We start from the raw sequence: 12,210 nt of genomic DNA, 5'->3' as shown, positions 1-12,210 counted from the left end.
ACGCGTTGTTGGGTCGAAGGAGTGCACTAGTTTGCGCTTAGATAAGTTATAAGAGTTGCTCTTAAATAGGTATTATCACTTTAACCAACAATAACCAAACACTCATGATTATTACTTCGTCCATTTCAAATTGCAAAAACATTTTAATTTATATATACACACACACGATATATACAATTATATAGTAGAAATTGTATACCTAAAGAAGTTAAAATATCTTATAATTTAAGATAGAGGAAGTACAATCTTTATCTGAATTACAATAATATGATGCATAGTCTAGATTATATTCTCCTAATAATTATTATAACTATAATCCAAATTTGTAGGTATTTTTACTTTAACCAACAATAATCAAACACTAATCTAAATTAGCATATAATACAACGTATAATCTAGATCATAATTGCTTTAATTGCTGTAAACTACTCCCCTCGTTTTAAATTATATGGCATTCAACTTATCTAGAAAAACCAAAATATTGTATAATTTAAAATGGAGAGTAGATAAGATCTAGGGATCCAAAAGAGTCTTTACAAAATTTAGCGTCAAGCTGAAGTCGACGGACAACAGTTGTTCACATCATCAACGCAACGGACACATGACACGCTACAAAAATGGTAGGATGCCTGCCAGTAATTGCTTCCGAATATCGGAATATATATACATAATATCTGAACAGTCCAATTGGTGCGATGCATTCGTAGTACCAGTGGCAGTTACATGGAGAAAAAAATCACATATGCACATTGTACAGATAAGCAGTACACGGCATCAACCCAAATCTTATTTATTTAGCTGCATGATAACAGTCGTAAGTCACATAACCGACACCAAGCACGGCGCCCAAACTGGATCCAATCACCACGCGCGTGGGGGTGGAGCTCCCGACCCTGCTTCGTTCAGCCTGTCGAGCAAGGTGTTGAAATCCATTGACTGGCCACTCTCGGCCATCCTTTGGGTGACGTTCAGCACTTGGTCCCTAGGGTATCCCATGGTGATCGCCTTCTCCATCATTTCTCCGTAGGGATGGCCACGCATCATATGCGAAGCCGGATGACTCATGCCAACTCCGCCAGGGGGCATCTGTTGCGGCTGGACTGCTGGAGGGCCGTTTGGTGGGTAAGCGTAACCTGTGCTGTAGCCTTGCGGATTGCCCTGTGGTGCATACTGTGGAGAGCCAGCATAGGACCCTTTGCTTGGAGGTGGCCCAAAGGAGCCCTGACTTGAAGGTGGTAGCTGGTGCCTTTGCATGTTGTGCTGTGGCAGTGGCTGAGACTGAGACAGTGGGATGCCAGCCCCTCCATACGAATATGGCAGTTCAGGACGGTTGGCACCTGATGGAACAGCAGTGTTGTATGATCCTTGCATAGCCACATTGCCAGGAAGAGTTTCAGGGGTGGGGTTCAATGGCTGGTGGGGTGGATAATGCGGGTAGTTTGGTGGGGTTTGAGGTCTCATCTGAGTTTGCATAGGAGGATGTTGTGGTTGCATTGCCTGAGGAAGCTGTGGGCTAGATTGCTGTGGTTGCACTGGTGGAGGATACTGTTGAGCATTGGATTGGGGCTGCTGTACTGGTTGCGGTGGAAACTGCTGCACATTGGATAACTGGGGCTGCTGTGCGGGTGGAGGAAATGGCTGTGAGAAAGTCTGCTGTGTCTGGGCCACCGGTGCAGGAGCTGGCTGGGAGGATTGCTGGTGCCACTGCTGCTGGTAAGGAGGGTAAGGCTGTGGCTGTGTTTGGTTTCCAGCCTGAGGTGGTTGGGATGGAGCATGGACCGGAACATCTTGTGCTGGGGATCTTGCTGGTAAGTATTGCACTTCTGGTTGCAATTTTTGCCCTTGTGTGTCCTGGATACCTGGAGCTTGGCGCTGTGGGTAGTAGACGATGGCTTGGCTAAGAACATAGCGGTCCTGCTGTGGCACGGGAGGGGTTGGGTCTGATGGTTGCACAGGTTGATTCTTGTACTGTTGGACTGATTCAGAAGCTCTAGGGGCAAGTGATGGCAGGTTCACCTGATGAGGCAAAACAAGAGCCAATTGCTGGTTTGATGTGTCAGGGTTTTCTTCAAGCTTCTTTTGCTCAGGAATAGATGTTGGTACATCTTCCTTCTTTTTAGATGTATCTTGTGTAAGTTGAAATTTGGCCAATTCCTTCTGAGCTTCAGCTAACTCCTGTTTGTCCCTAAGAATTTGGATAGACCTGTGTACCTGCATCATTTTCTAAGTAGCGTTAATAGCTTATAAATAGAGAACATGTCAATCTATCTAATACTCAAAGATTTGCCAAATACATAAACTAAAATGTAACATAGATGTGGAAATTGAAAAATGAAAATTAGATGGTCAACCAAAAGAAAAGGATTGAATCTCCAATTTGGATATGGTCAGGTTTTGTTAGAGAATTAGGAGTGCATGGGAACAGCTATCCACGTGCCTGAAACTTGACTTATAGCTTCTGTTGGGTTTCGACTCTAGCCTACCCCAACTTGCCTAGGACTAAAATGCTTTGTTGTTGTTCTTGTTGTTGCAGGTTTTGTTTGAGAATTTCTAAATGTTAAGATAGAACCAGTAGCAACTTGTATGCTCCAGCATTCCAGCCTACAGGCCTGTTTGGTTCACTGCCTAACTTGTCACACTTTGCCTAACTTTTCTGCCTAAGGTTAGTTCTTCAATTCGAACGTCTAACCTTAGGCAAAGTGTGGCACAGTTAGCCACGAACCAAACAGGCCCTACATCTACTAATTCATATACAAAGGACTGTCCTCAACCATGATTTAGGAAGGGGGGCTACATGAGACATAAATGTACAACTAGCAAGTGTCCGTACATTGCTACGGTTTCCATTTATGCTTAAATATAGAATATAAAACATAAAGACATGTGTGTTATGTTGGCTAGGTGGATGTGAATATGGGTTTAGAGCCAACAACCTAGTTCGAATCCCCATTTGTACATAATTTTAACATTTTTACAATTTAAATGTGGAGGACACGGCGACGGTGGAAACCATGGAACCAGGAAAACTGGTGCTTTAATACAGTAGAGAAGAGATAGCCAACAGACAATGAGGCTGGATTGCCTGGACAAAGTAGAATGTAGGACTTCCATGTACATTCTGCCTGTAGTCCACATGAATTGTCCTTAAGATGTTCCACAGGAGGAAAAAAGTACTCAGGTGTAGAAGGTACACACTGAGATGCAGGTGTACTGAAGTTTCAAGATACAATCATGCATTTTTGGGATGCACAAATGACAGGCCCCTATGGGTTCTCCCATCGTAGGGACTCTTCCCTGGAATGTCATTTCCATGAAGACCAATCAACAAGACCTACATCATTTGTGGAAGTGCCCTCTGAGTTAATATATGCCATGGTACCATGGCCTTGATTTACGAGTGGGCATGATGTACAGCTTGTTTAACTACACGTCATGGTTATAACTATAGTAAGCAAAACCATGTGTAATTTGTTTAAACTACACACCATGGTTGTAACTATAATAAACAAAAGCAATATGAGTTGAAAACTCTTCATAGAAGTACCACATATAAAAAACACAGCGCAACAAGGGTATATTTGAATGACTAAGCTAACACTTATCTATATTAAGTACCTTCTACAACTTAGACTCAACTTACTATTTACTGAATGACAATATCCAACACACATGACATATAACATATCTGAATAGAAAGTATAAGAATGTTCTGATCCTGGTGTAACAAGAATTCTAGTGAGATGGTTTCATCTAGGGAATTTATCATAGTACATTAAATCAATAATGATATTGATGAGCATATAACATGATCATAGTATTGATACTAGAATCATTCATTCATAAGAATGCAGAGACAGACAGCATGAGAGTAATGTGGAAGCATCATCTACTCTGAAACACAATATTGCTCAAAATAGCACTTTACTTACTTCATTTAGATGTTTCTCAAGAGACTTCAACCTATGGTCAGTCTCATCACGAAGCACATCACTTCGAAGTTCACCTATGGATCTCTCAAGCTTATAGCAATAAATCTCCAGTTGCGAAAGCCGACTAGTGATTCCCTCAAGAGATCGTAGCAAATTATCAGCATACTTTTTCATGCATTTCTCAACAGCAGAAAGCACATCCTCTTTCCCATAACTTTCTTGTTCATAAGGTTTCACAAATGGCCTCCCCAATCTGCTATCATGAAAATCCTGTTGCAAAAGCACAGGGAGGGCTGAGAATAATGAATACAAGGCAAATATAATCATCACAAGCACATATCAGAGAGACCAAACGCCACCAATTCGCTAATTCATATGAAGACATTGAGCAAGGTAGCCAGCCTGACCAGTAAATAGAGCTGTGTGGACATATGCACGGGAAGCAATTGACCCAGAACATTTGATACAACAGTATGCACATAATACCAAGGCAACGACCCTTGGAAAAGAACCATCCTAAAATTTACAACAGTGCACCTTATTAAGCGCAAAGTATCAGTACATATGGATTTCTTTTTCCTAGTTCATCAATAATAGAAACATTGGATATTCCCTAAAAATATACCCTCAAAAGTTCCAAGTTTGCAACCTAGCATCGAGACTTTTTGAGAGAACAATAGCTTCTGCAGGGTCTGAATTCTCAAAGATAAGTATATGCCAAAACTTATACAAATAATGCAATCCACATTACAAGGCATGCAGAGTCATGTTTCCATAAGCATACACCTAATTCCTCAACATAACTCAGGTAAAACAAACATAGCCACCATTAATCATTGTTTCACAATGGGATTATTTAATATGGAAGAGGGCCAAAAGGGTAATATCATAGCATCTCCTGTTTAAAACAACATGGCTCTCATGTCACGACAGCAAGACCACACAGAGTAGTTCGGTTTAAACCTAACATGAAGTGGAAAGGTTGACTCTCTGTTGGCTAAATTGCAAACCCCTGATAATCTGAAAGCATCGCAGATAGCCAGATATATAACTAGAGTGACACGATTTTGCACAAAGGCAAATGATAAAAACTATGAGAAGTCATTTATGAATTAAGAAGACAGTTGATGAGTCAGAAAATTAAGCCATGCACAAATTACATGCAAACCCACAAAACGTTCCATCTGAATCAGTTAAATAAGAAAGCGAACTTGTTTAGGTCAGTTTCATTTGTCCTGGCTAGAAATTACCAATCCAGCATAAGGATTCGACGAAAAAATGATACCCAACCATAGAACCAAAATCGACCCTAAGGCAACGCGCCGCTGTAGGGACAGATCAGAGAAGGAAAAAAAGTGGATTAAGCGTACGGGCGCACTGTCGGCCGGATCGGGGCGCTTGGGCTCGGACGAGGCGGCGAAGTCATCGTAGGAGCAGAGCACGTCGTCGGCGCCGAAGTCGAAGCTGCGGGAACCGCCGCCCGCGGGGGCGCCGGGGACGGACATCGCCGGTCTAGGGTTTTTCCCGGGCGGCAGGTTGCTTGTGTGGAGGAAAAAGGGAAAGGAAAACGGGAGGGGGAGGAGGGGAAAGGGAAGGAACAGAGGAAGCAGAGAGATTAGCGTGAAGGAATTAGGATGACGTCTTAGACGGTTTGGCCTGTGCTACCGCCCGCCGTGAAGAGATTAGCAGAAAGGCTTCTCGCCGTCTCGAGTCTCGACTCGGGACGAAAGTTCCAAGACCTACCGCGTGTTGACTTGGCCCTATGAACGATCTGATCTTTTTAGGTTCATGTTTCTTTGGGCCGAAGGCAAATATAATGCTCCCTCCGTTCTTTGACTTTTTTAGACCGAATTTAATCGGTTTGTCTTATTTAAAATATTTGTGGAAATATAAAAGTTTTAGTTCATAGTTAAAGTATATAGTATGCTAAACTAAATCATAATAAAAATAAATAATAATTATAATTCTTTAATAAAACGAGTCAGTCAAACTTGATAAAAAAATTAAAGACATTCTTTATGAGATAGAGGTAGTAGTACTTTCTTCCTTCTAAAATATGGTTTTTTCTAGCTTTTTTTTCTTTCATCCATATTCAAATGAGTGATAATAAATATAGATATCCATATAAACTATATTTATAAATTAATCAATGTGTGTATTGAGTGTATTTTTAATTTAAAACGAATTATATTTTAAGACAGACAGAGTAATAAGACGATGGACATGTTAGATTTATGGTGACGTGAAAAAGATATAGAGCAAATAAATTGGGTTAGGGCTGGACAAATTACTCGTGACTCGTTGGCTCGCTCGACTCGTGGTCAATTCGGCTCGACTCGGCTCTGGCTCGTTTCAATTTTGTCACGAGCTGAGTTAGCATCTCAGCTCGGTTTGTTAACGAGCCAGCTCGAGCCAAGCTTGAGCCAGCTCGTTAGCTCGAGCGATTATTTGTTAGAAAAAACAAAGCCTACACTTGTGTTGGATATAAGTGATGAGCTTTGTTAATTTAGTGCTGGATTGATGTGATATGTGAAATTATGAGTATTATTACTTTTTTCTAGTGTTAAATTGATTTAGAACTAATTAGTAATTGATTATATTATTTTAATAATATGTATATTGTTTTTTATTGTGGCTCGCAAGCTAAACGAGCTAGCTCGAACCTTGCAAACAAGCCGAGTCGAGCTACCTTAACGAGCCAGCTTGAGCTCCATCGAACCGAGCCGAGCCGAGCCGAGCTGGCTTGATATCTAACCCTAAATCAGGTTGCTAAGTCGACAATTTATAAAAGGAGATAGATCCATTATTAAATGTAATTATATGACTAGACTTTTAGAGCCTGTTTGAGAACCTTGTTTTTCAATACCATAGTTTACCATGGTATATTTTATATCAATCTAATCTAACACCAGTTTTGAGATAGCTTTTTTGTTGTAACATAGGGGATTGGAGAAAAGACAAGACCGCAACCATGCGACAGCTAGGGATGGAAACAAGCACATTTTACCTACGTGCCCGCGGGTAAAAACCCTACAGGGCGGACCCATCTTGAGATGGTCATTACACGCTGAGCATGAGTCCATTTAGTGCCAGAGACTGGCATAGTCTTGGGTGGTGATCCTCTGAGTGAGTCATCTTCTAAGGGCTTGATCCTTGATATGCATGCACCCCCCTCGGAAAGCCTCTCAAGGTCTCTTTGAGAGGAGGGCCGCCTTCCACTAACATAGTCGGCGCGGGGAAGGAGGCCGTTGAGCTACAAACGAGTTATTCAATTGAGATCCGACCATCCTCCAGTAGGGTCAGGTCTCGATGAGTGGTCCCACTGGAGGGCTCAACACGTTAGGGGCATCTCATTGAGTCCTTACTTATTAGATCTTGTATCGGCCCTTTTGTCGGTCTGACCGACCAAAGAAGAGCCTCGTGGCCACTCCACCAGTCGAATTACTGTAGGAGAATGTGAAGTACAACCTTGGACGTGGGCACGAGCAAATGGCCTATGGGCCGGTCACCTAGCTTGCAGCTCACTGTGAGCTTGCTCGGTCGACCCCTCGCTCTACGTGAGAAGTTGGGGCGAGTTTCAGTTTTTACCTGGTCAACATGTGGTAGTTACTGCGGCGGCGTAGTAAAAGAGGTGGCCATCACGACGCCATTTGGAGGGGTGCCTTGATGGGACATGAAACAGTCCGTTCACCGTATTGTGCGCAGGTGGAGTGATGGGGTGGTTTAGCAGCCTCACCATTACTGGTGTATCCCTTCCGTTGTGCCCCCCTAGCGCTCTATCCTAGGCAGTGTGAAACCTGCAAGGCATACAATCTTCCATGCTCGGGGCCCGATGCTATTGCGGTCGAAACGGCGGAGGTGCTTGGAGGGCCGTTCGTGGAGGGCCCATCCTCAGGCACCATTCTAGCTCCCTGTGTTTGTGCATAAACAGAAAGGAAAGGTGCTTGGGGTCTATTACGCTTACCACACTCTCGCGCCAAAGCATTCGCCTCTTCCTTTCCTTAGAAGCCTCCCTCACCGCGTTGAGGACATTGATTCCTTTAGCGTTTGCCAGGGTGTTCCCGACGCCCCTTCTTCTCACCGCTCGGCTCACCAGCATCGCTGGGGCTTTTCCCTTTGCGGACGATTGCCCCTACCACGTCCTCCCCGTCAGAGAACTTGGTCGCTGAAAGGGAAATAGGCATACACCTTTTCCTAAATTGATTTTGGTGGTTGAATTGCCCAACACAAATATTTGGACAAACTAGTTTGCTCTAGTCTATAAGTTTTACAGGTGCCAAAGTGTCGGGGACCATAATTAGGGGTACCCCAAGACTCTTAACCTCAGTTGGTAACCCCCATCAGCACAAGGCTGCAAAGGCCTGATGGGTGCGATTAAGTCAAGGCTCGGTCCACTCAAGGGACACGATCTCGCCTCGCCCGAGCCCAGCCTCGGGCAAGGGCAGTCGACCCCGGAGGATTCACGTCTCGCCCGAGGCCCCCCTCAAGCAACGGACACACCTTCGGCTCGTCCGAGGCCCAGTCTTCGCCAAGAAGCAACCTTGGCCAGATCGCCACACCAACCGACCGTATCGCAGAAGCATTTAACGCAAGGATGGCCTGACACCTTATCCTGACGCGCGCCCCTCAGTCGACAGAGCCGAAGTGACCGCAGTCACATCGCCGCTCCACTAACCGGCCTGACAAGAGGACAGCGTCGCCTGCGTCGCTCCGACTGCTGTGCCGCTCGACAGAGTGAGGCTGACAGCAGCCCAGCCCGGCCTCAGGCGCCATAGGAAGCTCCGCCTCGCCCGACCCCAGGGCTCGGACTCGGCCTCGGCCCCGGAAGACGACGAACTCCGCCTCGCCCGACCCCAGGGCTCGGACTCAGCCTTGGCCTCAGACGATGGTATCCGCCTCGCTCGACCCAGGGCTCGGACTCGACCTCGACCTCGGAACACAGACTCGACCTCGACCTCGGAGGAGCCTCCGCCTCGCCCGACCCAGGGCTCGGACCGACCACGTCACAGGGGGGCCATCATTACCCTACCCCTAGCTAGCTCAGGCTATGGGGAACAAGACCGGCGTCCCATCTGGCTCGCCCCGGTAAACAAGTAATGATGGCGCCCCACGTGCTCCATGACGACGACGGCTCTCAGCCCCTTACGGAAGCAAGGAGACGTCAGCAAGGACTCGACAGCCCCGACAGCTGTCCTTCTGCAAGGCTCCAGCGCTCCTCCGACGGCCACGACATCTCATGAACAGGGTGCCAAAACCTCTCCGGCTGCCACGACGGCATGTACTTAGGGCGCTAGCTCCTCTCTGCTAGACACGTTAGCACACTGCTACACCTCCCATTGTACACCTGGACCCTCTCCTTACGCCTATAAAAGGAAGGTCCAGGGCTCTCTTACGAGGAGGATGGCCGCGCGGAGAGGACGAGACGGCGCGCGTAGGCCTCTCGCTCCCTCCCACGCGGACGCTTGTAACCCCCTACTGCAAGCGCACCTGACCTAGGCGCGGGACAAACACGAAGGCCGCAGGTTTCCCCTTTACGCCTGTCTCCCTCTAGTTTCCCCCCCTTCGTGCTCCATCTCGCACCGATCCATCTGGGCTGGGGCACGCGGCGACAATTCACTCGTCGGTCCAGGGACCCCCCGGGGTCGAAACGCTGACAGTTGGCGCGCCAGGTAGGGGCCTGCTGCGTGTTTACGAACAGCTTCCCGTCAAGCTCCAGATGGGTAGTCTCCAGCGACCTTTCCAGCCCGGGACGGTGCTCCGTTTCGGGAGTCTTGAGTTCATGTCCCTCGACGGTAGCTACGACATGATACTCCTTCCCCCGCCGCACGACAGCGACAATGGCGGCCGACAACGCGCCCGCCGGCGGCGGAATCGACGACGTCTTCCCCACGTGGCGGAAGAACAACATTCAAGTTTATCCCGTCGCCTCCCCCGCCGACGGAGGAGGAGGCGGGGCAACCAAGGCCAAGCAAGAGGCGGCACCTCGTCGGCTGTCGAGCGAGTCGATGGCACCGACGCCCCAACGGGGGACACGTCGGGCATCGACCTCGCGTTTGAGACGAAGACGAGCGCCGTTTCCCCGCAACACGCCAACTCCAAGCGGACGGACGACGCCAGCACGCTCGCAAAGGACTTGCTGGGCATCACCCTCGTACCTGAGACGACGGTGCAGTCTGCCCCTGACGTGACTTCGTCACCGCTCGTCGACCAAGAGGTACCGACCGATTCCCATCTCGTGCCTTTTGGATTCAGCCTCGACCCACCAATCGACTTCGCTTCGGTGGAAGCCTTCATAGAGGCATGTCCAAACCCTCCGGGGTACAGTGTGCGGTCACCCTGGGACCGGCTGACAGCCGTCTCAACCTACGGGCCCTCGGGTTCCGAGGAAGATGACGAGCCCGACTTTTGTTGGGATTTCTCCGGACTTGGTAACCCCAGTGCCATGCGGGACTTCATGATCACATGCGACTACTGCCTTTCCGATTGTTCCGACGGTAGCCGCAGCTTTGGCGACGAGGACTGCGGCCCAAGTCGTGAATGTTTCCACGTCGATCTAGGGGGTCCTGACGAAGGCAACCAACTTGGTATATCGGAAAATGGTGATCCCCTAGGCCTGCGCCTCGCGTTGACATCCTTCGGGAGCTAGCTGTGGTCCCAGTCCCTGCGGGGGGTCAGGACTCATAGCTCGAGCAAATCCGCGAGATGCAGGCTAGGCTCGACGAGGGAGCGGGAACACTTGAGCCGTTCCGCCGGGACATCGGGCAGGAATGGGCAGGCCAAGCTCCGGCCAGAGAAGCGCGTCATCTACCCCAGGGCATCCAGCACCGCATCGCCGACGATGTCAGGGCAAGGCCACCACCGGCTTCTAGTGGGGTCGGCCAGAACCTGGCTGCAGCAGCGATACTTCTCCACGCGATGTCGGAGCCATCAACCACCGAAGGGCGGCGTATCCAGGGAGAGCTCAAGAATCTCCTGGAGGATGCCGCGGTCCGACGGGCCGAAAGCTCTGCCTCCCGAAGGCAGGGATACCCCTCGGAGCATCGCGCCGCGACTTCCTGATTCATGCGGGAAGCCTCGGTCCACACCGGGCGCACGCGCAACACAGCGCCTGCGGCCCCGGGTCGCCTCGGCAACGAGCACCATCACCACAACCGTCGAGCCCACCTCGACGAGAAGGTGCGCTGAGGCTACCACCCCAGGCGTGGGGGACGCTACGACAGCGGGGAGGATCGGAGTCCCTCGCCTGAACCACCCAGTCCGCAGGCCTTCAGTCGGGCCATACGACGGGCGCCATTCCCGACCCGGTTCCGAACCCCAACTACTATCACAAAGTACTCGGGGGAGACGAGGCCGGAACTGTGGCTCGCGGACTACCGGCTGGCCTGCCAACTGGGTGGAACGGACGATGACAACCTCATCATCCGCAACCTCCCCCTGTTCCTCTCCGACATCGCTCGAGCCTGGTTGGAGCACCTGCCTCCGGGGCAGATCTCCAACTGGGACGACCTGGTCCAAGCCTTCGCCGGCAACTTCCAGGGCACATACGTGCGCCCTAGGAACTCCTGGGATCTCCGAAGCTGCCGCCAGCAGCCGGGAGAGTCTCTCCAGGACTACATCCGGCGATTCTCGAAGCAGCGCACCGAGATGCCCAACGTCACCGACTCGGATGTCATCGGCGCGTTCCTCGCCGGCACCACCTGCCACGACCTGGTGAGCAAGCTGGGTCGCAAGACCCCCACCAGGGCGAGCGAGCTGATGGACATCGCCACCAAGTTCGCCTCTGGCCAGGAGGCGGTTGAGGCCATCTTTTGGAAGGACAAGCAGCCCCAGGGCCGCCAGCCGGAAGAGGTCCCCGAGGCGTCCACTCAGCACGACACCAAGAAGAAGGGCAAGAAGAAGTCGCAAGCGAAACGCGACGCCACCGACGCAGACCTTGTCGCCGCCGCTGAGTACAAGAACCCTCGGAAACCTCCCGGAGGCGCCAATCTCTTCGACAAGATGCTCAAGGAGCCGTGCCCCTATCATCAGGGGCCCGTCAAGCACACCCTTGAGGAGTGCGTCATGCTTCGACGCCACTTTCACAAGGCTGGGCCACCTGCGGAAGGTGGCAGGGCCCACAACGACGATAAGAAGGAGGATCATAAGGCAGGGGAGTTCCCCGAGGTCCACGACTACTTCATGATCTACGGTGGGCAAGTGGCGAACGCCTCGGCTCGGCACCGCAAGCAAGAGCGTCGGGAGGTCTGCTCGATAAAGGTGGCGGCACCAGTCTACCTAGACT

At 49.6% G+C, this 12,210-nt stretch overlaps 1 protein-coding gene across 1 annotated transcript; it reads right to left on the bottom strand.

Annotated features, from left to right (window-relative positions):
* Positions 1-676: 676 nt before the first annotated feature.
* Positions 677-5,428, bottom strand: LOC100383096 (Putative DUF1421 domain family protein). The gene is made up of 3 exons (NM_001175767.1): positions 5,300-5,428; positions 3,930-4,199; positions 677-2,211 (listed from the first exon to the last, which is right to left on the bottom strand). Exons 2-3 carry the CDS (start codon positions 4,101-4,103, stop codon positions 862-864), a joined length of 1,524 nt encoding a protein of 507 aa, NP_001169238.1. The 5' UTR covers positions 4,104-4,199; positions 5,300-5,428; the 3' UTR covers positions 677-861.
* Between the last annotated feature and the right edge of the window lie 6,782 nt (positions 5,429-12,210).

This window comes from Zea mays, chromosome 8 (assembly GCF_902167145.1).
Source record: "Zea mays cultivar B73 chromosome 8, Zm-B73-REFERENCE-NAM-5.0, whole genome shotgun sequence".
NCBI classification, from domain to species: Eukaryota; Viridiplantae; Streptophyta; class Magnoliopsida; order Poales; family Poaceae; genus Zea; species Zea mays.
Note: the sequence above shows the minus strand (reverse complement) of the source record. Positions and strands in the feature narration are given on the sequence as shown.